At 36.8% G+C, this 24,692-nt stretch overlaps 1 protein-coding gene across 3 annotated transcripts in view; it reads left to right on the top strand.

Annotated features, from left to right (window-relative positions):
* BAZ1B (bromodomain adjacent to zinc finger domain 1B) overlaps positions 1 to 24,692 on the top strand; it is a 73,789-nt gene that overhangs the window by 19,303 nt on the left and 29,794 nt on the right. For all 3 annotated transcript variants that reach the window (XM_053669436.1, XM_037154719.2, XM_053669428.1), the window contains exons 4-8: positions 3,850 to 4,051; positions 5,323 to 5,444; positions 8,799 to 8,996; positions 18,447 to 20,148; positions 23,774 to 23,912. In XM_053669436.1, coding sequence (XP_053525411.1) covers positions 3,850 to 4,051; positions 5,323 to 5,444; positions 8,799 to 8,996; positions 18,447 to 20,148; positions 23,774 to 23,912 — 2,363 coding nt within the window. The remainder of the gene's footprint in view (positions 1 to 3,849; positions 4,052 to 5,322; positions 5,445 to 8,798; positions 8,997 to 18,446; positions 20,149 to 23,773; positions 23,913 to 24,692) is intronic.

The following is a 24,692-nucleotide window of genomic DNA, read 5'->3' as shown; positions in this document are numbered from 1 at the left end:
ATTTTCCCTCTAAAATCAGGAACAAGACAAGGATGCCCAGTTTTACCACTTATAGTCAACATAGAAGTGGAAATCCTAGCCATAGCAGTCAGACAAGACAAAGAAAGAAAATTCATCTAGATTAGAAAGGAAAAAAAGTAAAACTCTCATTAGTTTCAGATGACATGAGATACTATGTATAGAAAACCCTAAAGATTCCATCAAAGAACTATTAGAATTAATGATTTTAGTAAAGTTTCAGGATATAGAACCAGTCTACAGAAAACTGCTGTTACATTTCTACATAGTAATAATGAATGATCAGAGAAAAAAACTTTTTTAGATTTTATTTATATTTAAAGAGGGGAAGGAAGGGAGAAAGAGCAAGAGAAACATTGATGGGTGAGAGAGACACATCCATCTGTTGCCTCTTGCATGCTCCCAACCAGGGACCTTGACCCATACCCCAGGCATGTGCCCTGACCGGGGATTGAACTGGTGACCTTTTGGTTCATAGGCCACTCAATATACTGAGCCACACCAGCCAGGGAAAGAAGAAATTAAGAAAAATCTCACTTACAGTTACATCACAAAGTATAAAATACTAGGAAGAAATTTAACCAAAATGATGAAAGACTTGTATCCTGAAAACTATGACACTGACAAAAGAAGTTAAGATACAAATAAATGGAAGGATATACCTTGCTCGTGGATTGGAAGGATTAATATTATTAAAATGTCCTTACTGTCTAAAGTAATGTACATATTCAGTACAATTTTTATTAAAATACCAATGTCATTCTTCTTGGAATCAGAACAAGTAATCTTAAAATTTGAATGGAACCACAAAAGACTCCAAGTAGTCAAAGAAATGTTAGAATAAAACAAAGTGGGAGATATCGTGTACCCTATATCAAACTATATGCAAAGCTATAGTTTTGTAGTATAATCAAAATAGTATGGTACTGGTATAAAAACATATGGAAATCAGTGAGATGAAATAGCCCAGAAATAAATCCTCACTTACATGGTCAATGAGTCTACAACAGAGGAGGCAAGGATATGCAGTGGGATAAAGACAGTTTCTTCAATAAGTGGTATTGGCAAAACTAGACAAATACATACAAAAATATGAAATTGGACCACTTTCTTATACCATAGACAAAAATAAACTCAAAATGGATAGAGACTTGAATGTGAGACCTGAACCCATAAAACTCCTAGATGAAAACATAGACAGTAAAGTCTTTGGCGTGACTCTTTGCAGTATCTTTTTAGATGTGTTTTCTCAAATGAGGGAAACAAAAGAAAAAAATAAACAAGTGGGATTGCATCAAACTAAAAAGGCAGCATTACCAGTAATAGCCAAACAACCTGGAGAGATGAATGGATAAAGATGATGTGGTAAATATATACAATGGAGTATTATTCAGCAATAAATGAAATATTGCTATTTGCAACTACATAGATGAACCTAGAGGTTATTATGCTAAATGAAATAAGTCAGAGAAAGGAATTCTGTACGATTTCTCATATGGAATTTAGAAAAAGACAAAATAAGTGAACCGACAAAATAGAAACAGACCCATCGGTATAGAGATCAAGCTGATGATTAACAAAGGGGATAGGGTAGGGGAGATGGAAATTTTAAAAAAGAGTGCAAGATAAATGAGTTGTTTAAAAAAGAAATAGGGTGGGTACTGTATTCCTATTTTGGATAAGAGTTTTATTTACAAGTTTGATGTTATTACGTTAGGTTGACAAAGAATCTCACATAAATAGACATATTCACATGGGCATGGATATAGTCAAATAATGAGCCCACCAAAAGAAAACGAGAAAAAGAAAACACACACACACACACAGACATGAGGATAGAGAAAAATAAATCGAGAGATATACGTGAATATAAGGATCCTTTTCTTAAAAACCCGTCAGCTTGGCGAGTCTGCCTCTCTTGGGAAATGATAGCTGGTTCAGCTTAACAGGGAACAGCTGACTAATTGACCTTGAATGATTCCTTGTCCAAAAGGTTTGACTATATGACCACTGTTTCAGGCAAGGAGATGATAAAGCCTCATGTCAGGTGCCAGCTTGTGGGTCCAGTTAACCTTCAGCTTTGGAAAAGGGACAGAAATTCTTTTTTTTTTATTAATTAATTTTATTTAATTATTTTTCAAGTACAGTTTTTTGTCTATTTTTCCCATCCCAGCCTCCCCCGCCCCTTGCTCCCCACCTCCCTCCCATTTCCACCCCCCTTAGTTCTCATCCCTGTGTCCTTCCTATTTATTCCTCCAAGTCCCTCCCCCTTTTTCCCCTTAACTTCCCTTCCTTCTCCCCTCTGGTCACTATCCCCTTGTTCTCTATTTCCGTGTCATGTTTTTTTTTCCTGCTTGGGACAGAAATTCTTATCAGCCTGGTCTATCAGTCCTCTCTGATTCCTCCTTAAAAAAACGTTTGGAGAACTTCTGAATATACATTCTTGGGCCCTATCCTCTGAGAGTTTGGTTCAGGAGATCTAGGGTAGGTTCTAAAGATTGGCAATTCTACCAGCTCCAGGGAGTGGTGATGTTAACATTCTGGAGACAGCACTTTGAGTAGCATCAGTTCAAACAATGAAGACGCTTGATAATCTCACATAAAAGCAACAGGGGAGTGGGAGGAGGGGAAGGGGGGAGAAGGTACAGAAAATAAGTAGCATAGACAGTAGATAGAAAATAGATAGGGGGAGGGTAAGAATAGCAGGGGAAATACAGAATCTAAAGAATTTGAGACACGTGTTCATGAACTAAAGGGGGAAATGGTGGGGGAGGGGTATGCAGGGTGGAGGGGAATGGAGGGGGGGAATAGAGCAAATGTAATGGCATAATCAATAAAAAAAAGTTAAAAAAAAAAAAAAGCCTTGGAGCAAGGCGATTCCAAATTTGGTATACCGGCTGAATAATTTTTTTGAAGGACCTAGACATTTTGTGGGCTCTGGCCAGGTAGCTCAGCTGTGTAGAGTGTCGGTCTGATAATCCAGGCTGTGGGTTCAGTCCCCAGTAAGGGCACATGTAAGAATCAACCAGTGAATGCATAAATTAGGAAAACAACAAATTGTTTCTTTTCTCTTTCTGTCTCTCCCTTTCTCTCTCTAAAGTAAAAAAAAAAGTGTGAAATTGTTTTGAGTTTTGATAGAGGTAGAAAGGTAATTAAGTGAAGAAAAGATAGTCTTTTCAATACGTGGTTCTGGAATAGTTGTATGACCATATGTATAGTTGATTTTTTTTATAAAATGGAAATTCTTGAACAGTAATTGCACATATTTGTGGTTTTGTGCAATGATTGCCCTTCAGCTTAGTACATTGATACATGAATTTTAAACTAGATTCTGTGCATTTTACTTTTTAAGATGTCATATTTTACTGGGTGAAAAAGGTAAAGGGATTAAGAAGTACCAATTGGCAGTTACACAGAATAATCACAGATATAGAGTGAAGTATAGGAAATATAGGCAGTAATATTGTTATAACTATTCTGATGTCAGGTGGGTACTGAACTTATTAGGGGATTGCTTTGTAATGTCTAATCACTATGTCATACACCTGGCACTAATACAATACTGAATGTTAACTGTAATTGAAAAGTAATAAAAAGAAGTACCTTCCTATTATAGAAAAAGAATAAACAAATGAATGCATGGGGGAGAAAGATGTCATTTTAAACCTAGAAGTCTGAGAAATAAAATTTAAAAAATCACTGTACTTGGTACTTCAGAGTTTCAATTAATTTTTAAGTGGGATGGAATACATAGGATAATATATTCTAAACATTATCTTTAGGTTTCTAGTTCTTATTTATTATCTCTGAATCTCACTGCTGTATTTGTAGGTTGGGAAGGAAAAAATGCTTAAGGTGAGGATTCTGAAGATTCATCCTTTGGAGAAAGTGGATGAAGAGGCCACTGAGAAGAAAACTGATGGTGCTTGTGATTCTCCCTCAAGTGACAAGGAGAATTCTAGCCAAATCGCTCAGGAGCATCAGAAGAAGGAGGCAGTTCTAAAAGAGGATGAAGGAAGGAGAGAAAATATTAGTACGTATGATGCTAGCTTTCCTCTGTTGACTATTTTATTATACACAAATATTTTACATTTTTTAGCAATTAAATTTGTAATTGAGTCTTGTGGCTAGAGAGACATGCTTTTTTTATGATTGAGAAAACAACTAAAATATCCACAAAGTGAGTCAAGACTTAAATCACCCTATATAATTAAGACCCCCCAGGAAGTCATTTCCTCTTGTTAGAAATCTGTGTTCACAGAGTAGAAGGAGCAAATTGTAATCTCTGTTTCTTTTCGCACTGCAAGCCAGTTGTGGTGGTTTTAAGATACTTCCTTTTATCTATATTCTGTACCTCAAGTCCCTGTCAGATGGGGGCTGCCAGTTTAGTTAGATCAAAATCCTGTTTCCATAGTGCCCACAAGACAAATTCTGATCTCTTCAAAGGGTATACAAGGTTCTTTATATTTACCCTCATACTTACGGGGCATCTTTCTCTTTAATTAATTAATTTAGTTAATTTATTTTTAAAGATTTTATTTAATTTTTAGAGAGAGAAAGGGAGAGAAACATCAGGGTGTGGTTGCCTCTCCTGTGCCCCCTACCGAAGACTTGGCTGGCAACCCAGGCATGTGCCCTGACTGGGAATCTAACCTGCGACTGACTGACTGGTTCATAGGCCAGCACTCAATCCATTGAGCCACACTAGCCAGGGCTCCTAATTTTTTTTTTTTTTTTATCATATAATAGATTATAGTCACCCATACCTCATTATTTGCAGTCTTTGGACAAGTCATATTTGGATATGCTTATTGATTTGAGAGAGTGGGGAAGAGAGGGTGGAGGAGAGGAACATTGATGTGAGAGAGAAACAATTATTGATTGTCCCATACATGCCCCTACCAGGGACTGAACCCCCACGCAGGCATGTGCCCTGACTGGGAGTTGAACTTGGAACCTTTCAGTTTATAGGATGACAATCCAACCAACTAAGCCATGTTGGCCAGGTCTAGTCATATTTTTTGTAGGCCTTTTCTGCCTATCTTCCTAAGTTAGACATTGCTGCTATTCCATATTATTTTTCTATATTCACGCCTATAATAGAATTTCCACATTTTATTATAATTATGATTGACTCTACCCATAGACTTTAGCTAGTTGAGGTAAGAATTTTATGATTTATCTTGGCACCCCATCAGTCAGTGCCTGGTGCAGAGTAGGTGTTCAGTAAAATAATTATTAATGAATGGATGGATAGAATTAAAAGAATTATGCCTTTCACTAATTTTCTGTTGGTTTTACTAGATGACAGAGCACGTAGATCTCCACGAAAACTACCTACTTCATTAAAAAAAGGCGAAAGGAAATGGGCTCCTCCAAAATTTCTGCCTCACAAATATGATGTAAAACTACAAAATGAAGATAAGGTTAGTTGGCACTCTATGTAGTAGATGCTGTTTAAGGAAATATTACAGGGTTAGTTTGTCAGAGGAAAATGTGCTAAAGGAAAATATAAATGAAGGTGTTTTTACAATACAAAAATTCTGAGTGTTTTCTAGTCTTAGTAATTATGACTTTAGATTGTATTTTATTTACTAGGAGATTACACACTTTTTCATTTTGATAGGAATTATTAGGGTTAAGAGTAATTTGCTTTTGAGCTTCAAACTTAGTTTTAAAAATGAGAACCTGTTTCCAGCAGTTACAGACTTTCCAAGGCAGTAGCTCTTCCTAGTTCAAAGTAGAACAATTTGTAATGTAATTAAATTCAGAAACTGAGTCAACAATAACCAGTGTTTTTACAAGGAATCTGTGAAATTAATAACCTAAAATAGTAAATACCCTTAAAATAATTAAGTGCTGTGTTTTATTGATTCTAAGGTGTTCATGTTTCATACTACTTTATTTATTTATTTTTAGAGGGGAAAGGAGGGAGGGAGAGAAGGAGAGAAACATCAAAGTGTGCTTGCCTCTCGTGTGACTCCACTGGGGACATGGTCTGCAAACCCAGGCATGTAAGCTGACTAGGACTTGAACCGGTGAGCCTTTGGTTCACATGCTGGCACTCAGTCCACTGAGCCACATCAGCCAGGCTGTTTGACTGTTTTATGGAAGAAAGAGCTAAGGCCTGGGAAATTTAATAATTGAAGTTTCTAATCCAGAAAGATTGGGAAGGATTATAACCCAGATCTTTTGCCTCTTTAGGGTGTTGTTTTTCTACCTCAGAATGTTGACAAATCTTATTCCATCTTGACTCTGTTTTATAGTTAGTGATCTGAATACATACTTGGATAGTTAGGATTTTTTTATATTGTAAAAGTAAATCGTAGCCCTGGCTGGCATAGCTCAGTGGATTGAGCGCGGGCCTGCAAACCACACAATCGCGGTTCGATTCCCAGTCAGGGCACGTGCCTGGATTGCAGGCCAGTTCCCAGCAGGGAATGCACAAGAGGCAACCATACATTGATATTTCTCTCCTTCTCTCCTTCCCCTGTAAAAGATGAATAAATAAAAATTTTTAGAAAATTAGATTATAAGTACAATTATGTACTAAGTTTCTTCCCTTCCATTCAGCAAGTTAGCTAGTTGAAACATTACTAGGGAGTCTGAACCACTTTCCTAATTATTATTTGTATTACTGTTTAGTGTAAATTGATTGTAAAATGTAATAAATACTGTTCATAGGAAGATAGAAAGTACAAATAAGAAAAAAGATATCTCTGATCTTATACTCAGATGATAATTGATGAATATGGTGGTTTTAAAAGTCAGCTTTTTGGACTTCCGGCCAAGATGGGGGCGTAGGTAGAAACGCTGTACCTCCTCGCACAACCAAGTTTAAAGACAACAAAGTTTTAGTAACAAAAATGCAGCCAAAACACAGAAAATTGAACTGTACTGAAGTCCAACAACAACAAACCATTCAGCCAGATGGGTAAGAGGGGCAGAGCCAGCAGCAGAGCAGGGTGGGGCAGGAAAGATCCACTAGACTGACCCAGGCACACAGGCAGCCGTTGGCAGATCCCAGGTGTGGGGTAGCGACGAGCGGACCCAGTGAGGGCCCAAGGCAGCAGGCTGACCACGGTCACACATTTGGGTGCAGATAAACCAGCGAAGGAGTGAGCAGTGAGACAGACAACACAGGCCCCAGCAGTGGGAAGCAGCAGAGGGGACCGCCACTGTCCCTCTCTGACCCTGCCCCCACATTCAGTGTCACAACCCAGCAACCTGGGTGGCCCCGCCCTGGTGAACACCTAAGGCTCCTCTCCTCATACATAACAGGCACAAACAGACCAAAACATGGCTCAAGAAGAACTCCAAGCCCCAGAGCCCATAACCCTAAGTGACCAAGAAATAGCCAACCTATCAGATACACAGTTCAAAACACTGGTGATCAGGATACTCACAGAACTGGTTGATTTTAGCCACAAATTAGAGGAACACATGAAGGCTAAACTAACTGAAATGAAGGGGAATGCACAGGAAAGCAATAGTGATGGAAAGGAAACTGGGACTCAAATCAAGGAGTGGACCAGGAGGAAGAAAAAAAATGACCAAACAGAAAAATATGAAGAAACAAGAATTCAAAAAAATGAGGAGAGGCTAAGGAACCTCCAGGACATCTTTAAACGCTCGAACATCCAAATTATAGGGGCACCAGAGCGGAAGAGGAAGAGCAACAGATGGAAAACTTATTTGAACAAATAATAAAAGAGAACTTCCCCAATCTGGCAAAGGGAGTAGACTTCCAGGAAATCCAGGAAGCACAGAGAGTCCCAAAGAAGTTGGACCCAAGAAGGAACACACCAAGGCACATCATAATTACATTAGCCAAGATTAAAACGAAGGAGAGAATCCTAGAAGCAGCAGGAGATAAGGGGACAGTCACCTACAAAGGAGTTCCCACCAGGCTGTCAGCGGATTTCTCAAAAGAGACTTTACAGGCAAGAAGGGGCTGGAAAGAAGTATTCCAAGTCATGAAATCCAGAGATGTACATTCAAGATTGCTCTATCCAGCAAAACTTTCATTTAGAATGGAAGGGCAGATAAAGTGTTTCTCAGATAAGACCAAATTCAAGGAGTTCCTCATCACCAAGCCCTTATTATATGAAATGTTAAAAGGGCCTAATCTAAGAAAAAGAATATTAAAAAATATGAACAGTGAAAGGACAGCAAACTCACAGTTATTACAACCACATCTAAAACAAAAGCAAACTAAGAGGACGGCTAGATCAGGAGCAGAACCATAGAAATGAAGATCACATGGAGGGTTAGCAATGGGAGTGGGAAGAGGAGAAGGGGGGAGAAGGAACAGAAAATACATAGCATAGACAGTAGGTAGAAAATAGTGGGGAGGGCAAGAATAGTAGGGCAAATATAGAATCTAAAGAACTTGAGACAAGTGGACATAAACTAAAGGAGGGGGATGGTGGGAGAGGGGGCGTGCAGGGTGGAGGGGAATGAAGGGGGGAAATAGAACAACTAATGGCATAATTAAAACATTTTTTAAAAAGCTTTTCACTGACTTTTAAAAGTAGGAATAGTTTATATATACTATTTTATAGCTTGCTTTTTTCATTTTCTGTCTGGTAAGTATAATATAATTACATGCCTAGATATTAATTAATTAATACTCTATGTGAAAATTACTTCTTTACCTATTTTATACCTATGTTTTATGGATGGAATTGTGATTTTTCTGGAGAGAATGCAAATTTTTATTCTCATTGATTAATTGCTTATTTACCCCTGTGATGAATTATTTATATTTGTTAACCTAGATCATCAGTAATGTGCCAGCAGACAGCTTGATTCGTACAGAACGCCCACCAAATAAGGAGATACTTCGATATTTTATACGGCATAATGCCTTACGGGCTGGAACTGGTGAAAATGCACCTTGGGTGGTAGAAGATGAGCTAGTGAAGAAATATTCCCTACCAAGCAAGTTCAGTGACTTTTTACTTGATCCATACAAGGTAAGGTTACTATTAATTTTTGGACAGCAGGGTAGAGCACTTAGATGAATTAATTTTGTCAGATGGGTCCAATCGTATTAGATTTATAGCAGATTTTGAACTTAGCTTCAGATAAGCAATTCAAAAATTTTTGGATTTAATCCATTTCATGTAGGTTGTGTGTTGTGTGAGGTTGGTAGGGGAGAGGATACATTGAGTATCTCCCCTAGTTCAATTTATTTTTTACTATGATCATGTAATTAAAAAACAAACTACATACGTGTGCTTTTTTGCCTCAGATCCTTCTTGGAATGAGGTATGGTATAAACAAAAAAATATTTTGCAAATTGAATTCTAAAGATGAAAACTGATTTTGTACATCAGAAAAGATGATCAAATAGACTGCCTGCCTTGAAAAGGACTTGGAATGAGTATTGCTTTGTATAACAGGTTAGTAGAAAATCTAGCATTTCCCTTTTGAAACGTCATTTTAAAAAAAATTATCTTCTTTGATCTTCAGAACATTCTTATGAAGTTCTGTGGTATGTATAAATATATTAGTCTTACTTTCTAGATGGGGAAATGTAGGCTGGTCTAATTAGAAGGAATAGTAAGTGAATGACAAAAGGCAAGACATTGGCCTCCAATTTCTGATTGTCTTTTCTATCTTAGGATTTTTCTAGTAAGATTTTGATGTAGGTTATGACAGTGTTTATGCTTCTTGTGTTGGTAAATTTTCTTATTTGCATACTGATGTTTCATCTTGGTTTCTGGGCCAGAATGCAAATGAGAGAGCTGCTGGTCCATTAAAACTAAGCGAGTTGCAGGATTTCTCCTCCCTTTCTTGTTTTTAATTGTGAAAAACAAAAGACATCTTGAGTCATAACTAAATTATTTCAATTATCTTAGTTTGATTTTGCTGACAACAGTGTGCTGAGAAATAAGTTTATTTCTCCAAACATTGATGAAGTCCTTTAACCATGCTTTAACATTTAGCATGTTTTTGTATTCTAGAACAGCATAATTAAACATTAGATTTTGTTGTGCTCTTTTAAGTTGTACTATTTACTTAGAAGAATTTAGGAATTAATTGACTTTTTCTAGATTAGACTAAATTTTCTATGGAACTGTAGTAAACTTAAATTTTCTCCCTCAGTATTTAAAAAATTTCTTATTTATTGATTTCAGAAGGAGACAAGGGGAGTAGAGAGAAAAAAAAGAAAAATTTGTTGTGCCACTTGTTTATGCACTCATTGGTTGATTCTTACTATGTGCCCTGACCAAGGGGCCAGGGTCCTGGGATCAAACCCATAAACCCTGGTGTATCAGGTAGATGTGCTCATCAACTGAGCTACCAGACCAGGGCTCTAATATTTTTCTTAATATTTTTTTATTTACTGAGGGGAAATTATAATTCATTGTAATTTCATTGCTGTAACATTTTTAACTGGATACAGCTTTTGGTGGTTATAACATGAAGTTACTGTTTTTACTATATGAGAGTACTGTATAAAATCATGTGAATGAGTTTTAGACTCTTAGGCCATTTGAGTCCTTTAATATTTTCCTATTTTTTATTTTATAGTTATCTTTTATGTAATTTTAGTAGTAATTCAAGTACGAAAGACAGTATTTATGGGTAAAAAAATCTGGTTTATTAGAATGAAAAAACTGATTCATACTTTTTGTAGGAGTCACACTAGAATTACAGAAACTTATATCTTTAAAAGCAATATTTGAAGAAATCAGCTATTCTCAAATTTTCTAATGAGGGCTTAAAATATTAACTTAATGAGATTTGGCTATAATTCAGATTGAGACTATGAAGTACAAGCTTGTGTAGACTAAATTGTTATGGGAAGATAGTAATTCTACTTAGTAAGAGAAATTGAGACTCATGTAAAATACCCAGTCTACAAAATTAAGAGCCACATACACATTATCTTTTTACATATTTTTCCTGTCTTCAACAATAATTTATTATTTCTCAATATTAACTGTTGGATAATTTCTCTGACTTTTGTCTCCTGAGTTTTACATAAAATTTTCTTGTTCTTTTTTGTAAAATAAATTTTCTTAAAGGCCTTTTGGCATCTTAGCCAAGACAGAATATAGTAAAGGCATGGAAAAGTAGACCATAAAACAGCGCTTTTGGATACTTTCCTCATTTAATACATTAAAAATGAGAGTGATCACACATATTCCACTTATCTTAAAGGCAGTAGGTTAAATAAAAAGTGTTTTCTGATTTTATTGTGTTTGGGTTTTGTAGAATTTAATGTTCTATTAGGCTGCTGAACTACAACTATTGTTAAGAGAGATGAGGCTTGGAGAGAGGAAGTGAGTTCTGAGTAATTTTTTAGGAAAGGAGTGATGGGGGGGAGAGCTTAAGTGGCAGAGGAAAATTAGTTTAGAGGTGCGGAATTTTGAAGTGTTATTTGAGTAGGGTTGAGTGGGATAATCAGGGTGTTTGTTGTCTTGCAAACTCAAGAATATAAATTACTTCAGAACAAGCTCTTACTCATTTTATATTCTGTTATGTCTAAAAAAGAATAGGTAAGTGGCTAGTGAATTCATTTCTTTAAGAAATTCTTGTTAAGGCAAAAAATGCTACTGACAGTAGAGTTTAGGGATAACAATTTTTTGTAGGCCTAATGACTTGGAGGAATGATTAATAAAGTAGTTGGGTAATAACTCACTTAAGATGAAATCAGCCATCTTATTAGCTCATTTCCCTTTTGTAATACATGCAGCTTTAGCGTTTTATAATTCTATCCATAATGTTTGAACTCCTCGTTTTAACTGTTATATCCTGGTAGGGAAGCTTTTGTGTAGAGACATAACAAAATAACACTTTTAAAGACATTTGGAATCCTGAAGTAATGGGGGCTAATTTATTATGGTTCTTAAAACATTTTATCTATTCATTTTTTAATTTAATCTTGCTTGTATTTTTTTCCCATTACCATTTAGTCCCCTTATACTCCCCTCCCACCAGCAATCACCACACTGTCGTCCATGTCCATGAGTCCTTTTTCCTTTCTGCTCAATCCCTCTACTCCCTAATACGCCCTCCCACCCCCCAGCTGTCATCCTGTTCTCCATCTGTGAGTCTGTCCACGTTTTCTTTGTTAGTTTGATTTGTTCATTAGAGTCCACATATGAGTGAAATCATAAGGTATTTGTTGTTCTCTGGCTTATTTCACTTAGCATAATGTTCTCCAAGTCCATCCATTCTACTGGAAAGGGTAAAATTTTCTTCTTTTTTTATGGACGAGTAGTACTCCTCTTAAAACATTTTACAAACATTATATTTTGAAATAATTTCTTATAGCAGAGTTGACAAAATATAATAAAGAATTTCCATTCAAGTAGATTGTACTCTTCACCTCAATTTGTCAAATGTTGTTACCACATTTGTTTTATTATTTTTTCTTTATCCCATATACACATTTTTTCTGAGACATTTGAGAGCAGGTTATAAGACAGGATATTCTTTTTTAAAATACTTCATTAGGTGTTTCTTAAAGACAAGAATATTTTCTAATACAGCTCAAGTACAGTTATCAAAATCAGTAGACTAACATTGAATCAATACTGCTATTACTTGACCTACATTTTTTACTCAGATTTTGCCATTTATCACAGTTAATGTCTTTTTAGTCAAAAAGTTTTTTTTTGTTTTGGTTTCAGTGAGGATCCATTTACTTAGCCCCTCAGCTTTTCTTCGTCTTTTAAAAATCTTGATGTTTTTGAAGAATACAAACCAATTATTATACTCCTTAATTTGGATCTATTTCCTCATGATTAGATTCAGAGTATGAAATTTTGGTATAAATACCACAGAAATGATGTTGTATTATTCTCAACTGAGTTACATCAGAAGGCACATGATATTAGTATATATTTTATTTTATTTTTTAAGTATTTTATTTTTTAAAACATTTTATTTATTTATCTTTAGAGGGGAAGGGAGGGAGAGAGGTAGAGAAATATCAATGTATGGTTGCCTCTCATGTGTCCCCTGCTGGGAACTGGCCTGCAACCTAGGCATGTGCCCTGCCTGACTGGGAATCGAACCGCAGTCATTTGGTTCGCATGCCTGTGCTCAATCCACTGAGCTACACTAGCCAAGGCTAGTATATATTTTAAAAGATGTTTCTTATCTGCCCTGGCTGGTGTGGCTCAGTGGATTGAGAGCTGACCTGCAGACCAAAAGGTTGCTAGTTTGATTCCCAGTCAAGGCTTATGCCTGGGTTGCAGGCTAGGTCCCCAGTTGAGGGTGCGTGAGAGGCAACCAATTGATGTTCTCTCCTTTTCTTTCTCCCTCCTTTCCCCTCTCTAAAAATAAATAAAATATTTAAAGTATTTTATTTATATTTATTTATTTATTTATCTTTAGAGGGGAAGGAGAGAAACATCAATGTATGGTTGCCTCTAGTGTGTCCCCTGCTGGGAATTGGCCTGCAGGGAATTCGCATGCAACCCAGGCATGTGCCCTGACTGGGAATTGAACCGTGATCCTCTGGTTCGCAGGCCTGTGCTCAATCGCCTGAGCTACACCAGCCAGGGCTAAAAGAGTATTTTATAGTAATTTCACAAATTTACTGATAAAAAGGCATCTAGAGATTGAGACAAGACTGATATATGAATGTTGCCTTGAAACTCCTCTAACATTCCTTCGGTGAATGAAAAGAATGAAATAAGAGTCAAGTTCTTGAGTGCCAAAATTTTCTAATTTATGGTTCTTGCTGCTTCTATCAAGTTAAATTTAGCATCTGAATGAGCTGCTTTAAAGATTTTTAAAATTTTTATCTTATTTACTAGATTTTATTTGTGGCGGTGATTTGTTCCAGGGAACAGGGAACAAGTATAGTATATACTGTTTTTCTTACATCTGCTCATGTTGCTAAGACAAATATTTTTTCATGTTTAGCAGTGAGGAAGGGAAAACTATAATACTGCCAGTCCAGCTGCCCATTCTTTTCTCCCTTCCTAGTCACTATTGACTGAATGGGGGTTAGGGAAGACCCTTAGCACATAAGTGGTTTTATACTTTTTCAGATCCCCCTGAGTCCAGCCATGCCGGCTCCCATTTGGCTGTGGTTGCCCCCAGTATGCCCTATCCTGAGATCCAGTTACTGAAGGACTGCTCACTCAGGGAGTTGGTCTATTGGGAGGGGGTTGGGTGAGTTAAATTTCTTTCATTTTTATGAGAAAAAAAATTACACAGTGTGACTTGGCAAAAAACACATCTTATGAATGAAAATGGGTAGCTGGACCCTTTCATGGTTAAGCCATCCCAGCTTTTTCTTTTATTGTTTTTGAATAACACAATGCTTCTAAGTAGAAAAAATTTAAAGAAACTTTAATATTAAATTTGACTTTTTGAATAGAAAGAAATGTAACCAGTAAATTAAGTGGCCCAATTATAATAGATCATTTTAAAACAGTAAAAATGAAACAGTCTCACGTTAGTCTTCTTTTTAGTGATAAATTTGACTTTAGAATGACTTTAAATATAACCTGTCACCCTGATCATTAGAAAAACTGCAATCTGTATGTCTGTACTCTGAAGATTTCTCAAAGCTATTGAGGAGGATTAACTCTTCGGAGGCACATACTTGTCTTTAATTCCTGGCAGGATAGTGTTCACAGCAATTTTCAATCCATGTGCTGTGGCACACTGGTGTGCCAGAAGAATTTTTAAAACTTCCAATACCTGACTAAGAGGTCAGGGTCGCTGAACTCTTTTCCCTTAGATTGTCAAATGAAAAAATGACAGCCAACACAACAATAACTGGCTGGCGTGAATGAATCAAAATTATACCTACCTTTTTGGTGAGATTGGCAAGAAATGTATTTTTTGGTGTGCTGCAGAATTTTAGTAATTAGTTTATATGTGCCATGAAATGAAAAAGATTGAAATTAGCTGCTCTATGATTTTTTTTAAAGATGTTATTTATTTTTAAACAGGGGAAAGGAGGGAGAAAGAGGAAGAGAAACATCAGTGCGTGGTTGTCTCTTGCACACCTTTATTGGGGACCTGCCCAGCAACCCAGGCATGTGCCCTGACTGGGAATTGAACCAGTGACCCTCTGGTTTTACGGCTGTCATTCAGTCCACTGAGCTGCACCAGCCAGGGCTCTCTGTTTTTTAGAATGGTCTTGAAATCTTTTTCTTTGGAGTATTGGTATTGTCGTTGTCGCTGAGGAAAATGGAATCTTTCATTAGTTATCTTTGCTTATTGTTTTTAACCTTTTAAAATTTATTTCTGGGGAACAAGAACTGGGAAATTCTACTTCTATGAAAAGCATCCCTTGAAGCACTGCTTCTGTTTTGTAAACTACAAAACCGCTTTGTCGTTCCATCCTGAGAATGATAGTTGAGAAACAACCAATTTTAGTTAGGCACCAAAAAACAGCCAGCTAGAGGAACAATAATCTGCAGTTGACTGTAATTCTTAAAAGGCAGGTTGGCCTTTAAAGTTATAGAACTTGGTCAGAAGAAGGATTTCTTGAGTATAAGCCCATTTACTGGAATTGTATATCATATTTATACCTCTTATGCTGCCTTGGTTCTGTGAGTTTGTTTTTCTGGTTATATTGTTTTCTTTGTTAAAATTCTTTTTAATCTTTTATTTTAAAGATTTTATTTACTTATTTTTAGAGGGGAAGGGAAGGAGAGAGGGAGAGAAATATTAATGTATGGTTGCCTCTCATGTGTCTCCTGCTGGGAACTGGCCCGCAACCCAGGCATGTGCCCTGACTGGGAATCGAACCGAAAAATTTTTTTAATCTTTACCAGAAGATACATGTTTTTATTGATTTGGGGTGGGGGGGGGAGAGAAACATTGATTGCTTCCAGTACATACTCCTGAGTAAACCAGGGATCAAACCTGCAACCTAGGTATGTGCCCTAATCCAGGACTGAACCCATGATCTTTTGGTTTATGGGATAATACTTTAATCACCTGAGCCACCCGGCCAGGGTTCTGATTATGTTCTTAATGTTTGTAAAATTAGCATTGTAGTGTAGCTTACTAAGTTTCACTATACCTGTTTGTTTACTCCTAACAAGAGCGTAGGTATTCTTCTGTATCATCTCTGGGATTTATTTCATCATAACCATTTCCCTGTTGCCCTTTTAAAAGGGCTCATAATTTCATATTCGATAGCCTTTAGGCATTTCCTTGCCTACAGTCTCATTTCACACTAATTTGTCTTACCCACTGCCTCCAGAATGCTTCTTTACACATTGCTATTATTAAGTTAGTTCCTTCCACTCAAAAGCCTGAAGTTTTTTTTTTTTTTTTTAAGATTTTATTTATTTATATTTAGAGGGGAAGGGAAGGAGAGAAATATCAATGTATGGTTGCCTCTTGTGTGTCCCCTGCTGGGAACTGGCCTGCAACCCAGGCATGTGCCCTGACTGGGAATCTAACCACGATCCTTTGGTTCGTAGGCCCGCGCTCAGTCCACTGAGCTACACCAGTCAGGGCTGAAGTTTTTTAGAATTTAAGTATTTGGATGTTATCTAGTCTTTCTCTTAATCACTTGAGACAGTACTTTTTTTTAATTGGCTGTACCTTTTCATTGCTGGCTGATATTTAATTTGTGTTTTGGCTGCCGGTTGTTTGTTTTCTTTTTAATTGTATTTTTTAAAGCATAGAAATCAAGTTTTTTTGTTTTTGTTTTTGTTTTTAATACACAGAAACAGTGGTATTATGACCAGTTGACTGGTTCTAACCCATTAACAAATTCTGTATAATAGGAATAAGGTGCAGGGGTGTCCAGCCTTTTGGCATCTCAGGGCCACACTGGAAGAAGAATTATCTTGGGTCATGCATTAAATACATTGCAACACATAATCACAAAAAAATTTTATAATGTTTTAAGTAAATTTATGATTTTGTGTTGGGCCACATTCATAGCTGTCTTGGGCCGTGAGTTGGACACAGCTAAAGAGGTTTGAAGAGACAGGAGAAGATGTGTATCTAAGAAAGTGTAAAATGAATGAGCTAAGGAAATACACTATGATTACTGGGTGGCATTTAGGACCCATTTGAAGTACTTGGTTATGACTTTAAATAATACCACATGCTGTGATCGTATCTTTTTCCTAGTCATGTTTAAGCTGAATATGTGCAGGCCAAAAGTGACTAGATAAAATAGAGCAAGGGAGACCAGGAAAGTGTAGTTTTGTGCAAGATTGATTATAATGATTAACTGTGGAATTTAATCTGGGTAAGAAGGGGAGTGTGAGCATGATGAAAATGGGATAAAATTAATAGATTTAAGGTCCTTGACAGATTGAGGTATTACAGAGTTGGGGTACTAGAGGGACTGAATTAGAAAGATGTGAGTGGATGATCAAAGAGAAAATTGTATGAACTTGAGAGTTTAGAGGGCTTATAGTTACTCATATTCATGGGTATGAGTTCTTGGGTTATGGGGAGAGGTCAAAAGGGAGTTTGAGGACCTGTGAGGCCAGGGTCATGAGGGTTCTTTATTTGTGAGCAGTGTGTCTTTGTTGTTGTTAGTACACTTACTGATATAAGAAAATATGCTTCCGAATTTAGACAAAAATGCTTAAGTGGTAAATTTTAAACAAACCTTAAGAACATAGACTACTCCCAGCTGGAACAAAGGCTTAAAGATAAAAACCCAGTCCTGTCTCAAGAGCAATGCTTTTTATTTTATATATATGTATATACATATGTGTGTTTAAATCTTTATTATATTTTTTCCATTACCATTTAGTCCCCTTATACCTTCCTGCTCCCAGTAATCACACTGTTGTCCATGTCCATAAGTTCTTTTCAGAGCAATGCTTTTTTAAAAAAAGTTTTATTTACTTTTAGAGAAAGGGGGAGGGAGGGAGAGAGGAAGGGAGAGAAATAGCAATGTGTGAGAGAGAACATTGGTCATTTGCCTCTCTGTCACACCCCTAACTGGAGACCTGGCCTGTAACCCAGGCATATGCCCTGACTGGGAATTAAACCAAAGACCTTTTGGTTTCCAGGCCAGCACTCAAATCCACTGAGCTACACCAGCCAGGGTTGTACAGCAGTGATTTTTAAATTTCTTACATGGGATCTATAAATTTCTTAATCTGGGATCCATAGAAGGACTCCAAAATTGTATGCATGTTTTTTTCTGGGGAAAGAGTTTACAATTCATTATATTTAAGAACTGCTAATCTGTATGTAAACAGAAAACTAGTTCCATAGCAAAACTGTCTAGTAGTGAGTGTAGACACTTAAGCCTGGGTATGAAGAAAATGTTGTATTGATACAGCTAAAACATTAGTAAACTTCATTACTTTGATTTTTCAGGGATATAGTATCTATGAAGAGAAATGAATGTGTAGTTTTACCTGAATTCCAGAAAGAGGGCCTTTAGGATACTTAAATATTGCTTCTTTAAATTAGTTTTTAAAATTAACTTTGTTCCTATTCTTAAATTCTAGTATATGACTCTCAATCCTTCTACTAAGAGGAAGAATACTGGATCCCCAGACAGGAAGCCTTCAAAGAAATCCAAGACAGACAACTCTTCTCTGAGTTCACCACTAAATCCTAAGTTATGGTGTCATGTACACTTGAAGAAATCCTTGAATAGTTCACCACTCAAGGTGAAGAACTCAAAGAATTCCAAATCTCCAGAAGAGCATCTGGAAGAAGTGATGAAGATGATGTCAACCAACAAGCTACATGCTAACTTTCACATTCCTAAGAAAGGCCCACCTGCCAAGAAACCAGGGAAGCACAATGACAAACCTTTGAAAGCAAAGGGCAGAAGCAAAGGCATCCTGAATGGACAGAAATCCACAGGGAATTCCAGATCTCCAAAAAAGGGCCTGAAGACTTCTAAAACCAAAATGAAGCAGATGACTTTGTTGGATATGGCCAAAGGCACTCAGAAGATGACACGAGCCCCACGAAATTCTGGGGGTACACCCAGGTCCTCTAGTAAACCTCATAAACATCTGCCTCCTGCCGCCCTACACCTTATTGCCTACTACAAAGAAAACAAAGACAGGGAGGACAAGAAGAGTGCCCTGTCCTGTGTTATTTCCAAAACAGCTCGTCTTCTCTCTAGTGAAGATAGAGCTCGTCTCCCAGAAGAATTGCGAAGTATTGTTCAAAAACGCTTTGAACTTCTAGAGCACAAAAAGAGGTGGGCCTCTATGTCTGAAGAGCAACGCAAAGAATACTTGAAAAAGAAACGAGAGGAGTTGAGAGAAAGGTTGAAGGAGAAAGCCAAAGAGCGGAGAGAGAAAGAAATGCTTGAGAAACTAGAAAAACAGAAGCGATATGAGGACCAAGAGTTAAGTGGCAAAAACCTCCCAGCATTTAGATTGGTGGATACTCCGGAAGGGCTGCCCAACACACTCTTTGGGGATGTGGCTATGGTGGTGGAGTTCTTGAGCTGTTATTCTGGGCTACTCTTACCAGATGCTCAGTATCCTATTACTGCTGTGTCCCTTATGGAAGCCTTGAGTGCAGAAAAGGGTGGCTTTTTATACCTGAATAGAGTGTTGGTCATCCTCTTGCAGACCTTATTACAGGATGAAATAGCAGAAGACTATGGTGAATTGGGAATGAAGCTGTCAGAAATCCCTCTGACTCTGCATTCTGTTTCAGAGCTGGTGCGGCTCTGCTTGCGCAAATCTGATGTTCAGGAGGAAAGTGAGGGCTCAGACACAGAGGACAATAAAGATACAGCACCATTTGAGGATAACGAGGTACAAGATGAGTTCTTAGAGAAGCTGGAAACATCTGAATTTTTTGAGCTAACATCAGAAGAGAAGTTACAGATTTTGACAGCACTCTGCCACAGGATTCTCATGACATACTCAGTACAAGACCACATGGAGACCAGGCAGCAGATGTCTGCAGAGTTGTGGAAGGAACGGCTTGCTGTCTTAAAGGAAGAAAATGATAAGAAGAGAGCAGAGAAACAGAAACGGAAAGAAATGGAAGCCAGAAATAAAGAAAATGGAAAAGAAGAGAATGGATTAGGCAAAACTGATAGGAAAAAAGAAGTTGTGAAGTTTGAGCCCCAGGTAGATATGGAAGCTGAAGACATGATTAGTACTGTGAAGAGCAGACGACTGCTTGCCATTCAGGCTAAGAAGGAACGGGAAATCCAGGAGAGAGAAATGAAAGGTAAAATCTTGTCTTAAGAGAAAGAGGGAAGCCCTTTAGAAGATAGTAAACATAAGGAAATTACCGAGGTAATGGTAGAATCTGTTTGTCACACCTACTAGTAGTTCTGTATGCAACAATCCAGACCTTACTGTGTATATAGTATGCTAGCAGAAGTGTTTGGCTTGGCATTCTGCAGTTAATGATAGTTTGATTTAGATTAATGTGATGTAGACATTTTTTCTGGTTTGAACCAAATCCACAAATAGGTATAGTGGAAATAGCATGACTTGGGAATTGCTGATATGGGTTCAGACTCCAACTCTGACTTAGCTATATTCCTTTGGGCCAGTTACTTATGCCTCATATGGTTGTAAAGATTATTGTAATAATCGAATGACAAGGTCTTTCGAGTCTTCTGCACAATTGCCAAATTAGATAATAAATGTTTTGGACTTTGATAGCACCATCAAACTTGAACTTTTAAATAATTTTATTAAGAAATAATTAATATACTATGCAGTTCTTTCATTGATAGTGTCCAATTCAGTATTTTTAAATACATTCAACAGATAATATGCAATGTTTACAATTTTAGAACATTTTCATTATCTCAGAAAATAAACTGCATATCTTTTAGCTATCATCACCCTTCCTACCCATCCTCTCCAGATCTAAGCATCCATCCATCTACTACTGTCTCTCTAGGTTTGCCTATTCTGACATAACATATAAATGGAACCATATAATAAGTAAGTGATCTTTCATGACCTTCTTTTACTTAGCATAATGTTTTTATAGTTTATACTGTAGCATGTTTTAGTAGTATTTCTTTTTAATAACGGAAAACCATTCCATTGATTGGATATACCACATTTTATCAGTTGATGGACATTTGATTTGTTTCCACCTTTTTTGGCTCTTAGGAATGATGCTGCTGTAAGCATTGCCGTACAAGTTTTGGGGTGTATGTATCTTTTTCATTTCTTTTAGGCATATCCCTGGGAATGTAATGGTTGGGTCTTATGGTAACTTTCTGTTTAACCATTTGAGGGTCTGCTGAACTGTTCTTCAAAGTGGTTGCATACTTTTACTTTCCTACAAGCAGCGGATATGGGTTCTGATTTCTCCACCTTTGTGCATCCTCACCAGCACTTGTTATTCATGTGATTTTCATTATTGTGAATTGGTATCTTATTATGGTTTTGATAAGCACTTCCTGATGTTGAGCATCTTCATGTAACTGTTGCTCATCTGTATATCTTCTTGGGAGGAAGGCTAATTCAGATCTTTCGCCCATTTTCAAATTAGACTATTTGTCTTTCTTTTATTACTGAGTTGTAAGAGTTCTTTGTGTATTTTAGATGCTAATTCCTTTCCTATCAGATACATGATCTGCAAATATTTTTACCTTTTTATGTGTTGTCTTTAACTTTTTTTATAGTGTTTATTGAAGCACAAATTTAAAAACTTTGATGAAGTCCAATTTATCTTTTTTTTTTCCTTTGGTTGCTTGTGGTTTCAGTGTCATATCTGAGAATCCATTGCAAAATCCAAGGTCATGAAGGTTTACCCCTATGTTTTCTTCTGAAAGTCTTAAAAAGTTTTAGTGTATACATTTAGGTCTTTGATTCATTTTGAGTTAGTTTTTGTCTATGGTATGAGGAAAAGGTATAACTTCATTCTTTTGCATGTGGCTATCCAGTGATGTCCTATTATCATTTGTTGAAAAGATTATTTTTTACCCATTGAATGAGCTTGACACTGTTGTCAAAAATCATTTGACCATTGATTTATTTCTGGACTTTTGATTCTGTTCCATTGATCTATACATCAGTATTACAGTGGCTTGATTACTGTTTTTGTTTTTGTTTATTTTTGTAATAACTTTTGAAGTTAGAAGTATGAATTCTCTAACTTATTCTTTTTTCAGGATTGATTCTTTTACCGCCTGGTTTATTTCACTTAGCATAGTGCTTTCCAGTTTCATCCACGGTTTCACAAAGTGTAGGAGTTCCTCCTTTCTTTCTACTTTGTAGTATTCCATTGTGTAAATGTACCGCAGTTTTTTGGTTCACTCATTTACTGATGGATACTTAGGCTCTTGCTTCCAGCACTTGGCTATTGTAAATTGTGCTGCTATGAATATTGGGCTGCATAGGTTCTTTTGAATTGGTGTTTTAGTTTTCTTAGGGTGTAATCCCAGCAGTGGAATCACTGGATCAAAAGGCACTTCAATTTTTTAAGTTTTTTTGAGGAAATTCCATACTGTTTTGCATGGTGGCTGCACCAGTCTCTGCATTCCCATGATATTCTGTTATTGATGTAGAGAAACAAGGGACAGAGAGTATTAACACTTCTTCCAAAGCCAGTTTTTGAATAGTAAGAGTTCAGATCTTTCAATATATAGTTTAGTGTTGTAACCACTGAAACTAAGTTTGGTTGTCTTTTGATTACTTACCTTAGATTGTTTTTCGTTTGTAGCTGCAGGAGAAGGAGCTTTTTCTTTATTGTGATTCAGCCATCACTCTTTATCATTTACCTTTGTGTACTGATCTCTACTGTATTGTTGTGAACATAGTTCCATCCAGGCTAGAAAACTTTCATAAAGGTAACATGCCATGGTGGTTTTAAAAAGTAATAATATTAGATTGATACATCTTTCCAATATTGAAGATGTTGTTATCAGTAGAGGATCAGGGTTAAAAATTCTGACATTGTGCCTGGCTGGTGTAGCTCAGTGGATTGAGCATAGGCCTGTGAACCAAAGGATCTCAGTTTGATTCCCAGTCAGGGCATGTACCTGGGTTGCAGGCCAGTTCCCAGCAGGGGACGAACGAGAGGCGAGCATACATCGATATTTCTCTCCCTCTCTCCTTCCCTTTCCCTCTAAAGATAAATAAATAAAATATTTTTAAAATTTTGGCATTGTAAATAGCAGTGCTTTGTATGAAAATTTGTTACAGTTATGCAAAAACTTACAAGGCAAGTAACTGAGCTTTTGTTGTTAAGGGAGATTTCTGTCTGGATAGAATAAACCTATATAATGAATGATCAGACGTAAACTGATTAAAACTTTCTGTATGTGTTCTTAACAGTGCTAATTAGAAAAATAGTATTTAGTATGCAGTAATTGTTATTTTCCACCAGTGCTATTCTGCCCTTGCTTTCTTAATTCTTTTTTCTTGTCACACGCTAGTAAGCTATCAGATTCCTCAAGACCGAAATCTATTTTTATTTTAAATAGCTATTCTAGTTGTATTCATCCCACATTTTGAGGATCTGATGACTGATCCTGTCATAAAATGTTTCAATTCCATTTAAGGACTGTTTTAAGGTTACATTTTAAGTTATAAATAAAATCAATTCCATTATTAAAATTAATAAGTCAAGTTTCAGAGAGGCAAGATTTTGCAGGGAGTTGATGGCTAAGACAGCACCCAAATTCAAAGTGCATAGGAAGACCAGATCAAAATTGCTGACTTTCTGTGTCATTTCTTATAGCAACTTAGAATTAGGGGAAGGAAACTAAAGTTTGATGAAAATGTTCTTCATACCAGGCGCTTTTCACTCCCTAAGTTATTTAATTTGTAAGAGTGGAACTTACTAGAAAAAAAATCTAGTTGATTCTTTTTGTCTCTAACAGTGAAGCTAGAACGAGAAGCTGAAGAGGAACGAATACGAAAACACAAAGCAGCTGCTGAGAAGGCATTCCAGGAGGGAATTGCCAAGGCAAAACTAGTCATGCGTAGGACACCTATTGGTACAGATCGAAACCATAATAGGTAACTTACTTAACTTAATTATTTGTCATCTTGTAGGGCCTTTATATTTTTACTAGTTAGGAAATTGTCTAAAGTGCTAAGAATACGTAAGCTTCCCTTTTCACGAATTTTGGAAAACAGAATTGCTTATCACACATTCATTGAATATTTACTATGCAGATGGTATGCTTACAAAATTAAGTAAGACATGACCTTGTTCTTAAAATACCACAAATAAAATTATGGTGGTAGGTGTAGAGGTCTTTGAAAATGGTGTTATAGGCCCTGGCTGGTTTGGCTTCAGTGGATTGAGCTCTGGCCTGCAAACTAAAGGGTCATTGGTTTGATCACCAGTCAGGGCACATGCCTGGGTTATGGGCTTGGTCCCCCATTGAGGGCATGTGAGAGGCAACCACACATTGATGTTTTCCTCCCTTCCCCTTTCTAAAAATAAATAAAGAATGCCTTTAAAAACAAAAATGGGATTATATTTGTTTCTTAATTCATTCAAACTATAAGAGAACGTTTATTTAGAAAGTCACAGAGGTAGAAGTGAACTGTGGAAGAACTGGCTCAGGAAACACATTACAGAGGCCTTTGGCCTTAGAGGTTAGGAGAGAGAGGCAAGGAAAATATGCCTGCAGGAAGTGGGTAGGGAAAGATGTGCTCCATAGAGAGAGCTGCCCAAAAAATGGTATTATATTTTAAATACATATATTGTTTGGAATCTAAAGTCAAATATTAGAAGTTATAAAAATTACAGATGTTAGACAAGTCTTAAATCCTAAAAAGTTTGGGGGT

Source organism: Artibeus jamaicensis, unplaced genomic scaffold (genome assembly GCF_021234435.1).
Source record: "Artibeus jamaicensis isolate MK-2021 breed Jamaican fruit bat unplaced genomic scaffold, CSHL_Jam_final contig_1582, whole genome shotgun sequence".
NCBI lineage: Eukaryota > Metazoa > Chordata > Mammalia > Chiroptera > Phyllostomidae > Artibeus > Artibeus jamaicensis.
This window is presented reverse-complemented; position numbering and strand designations above follow the sequence as displayed.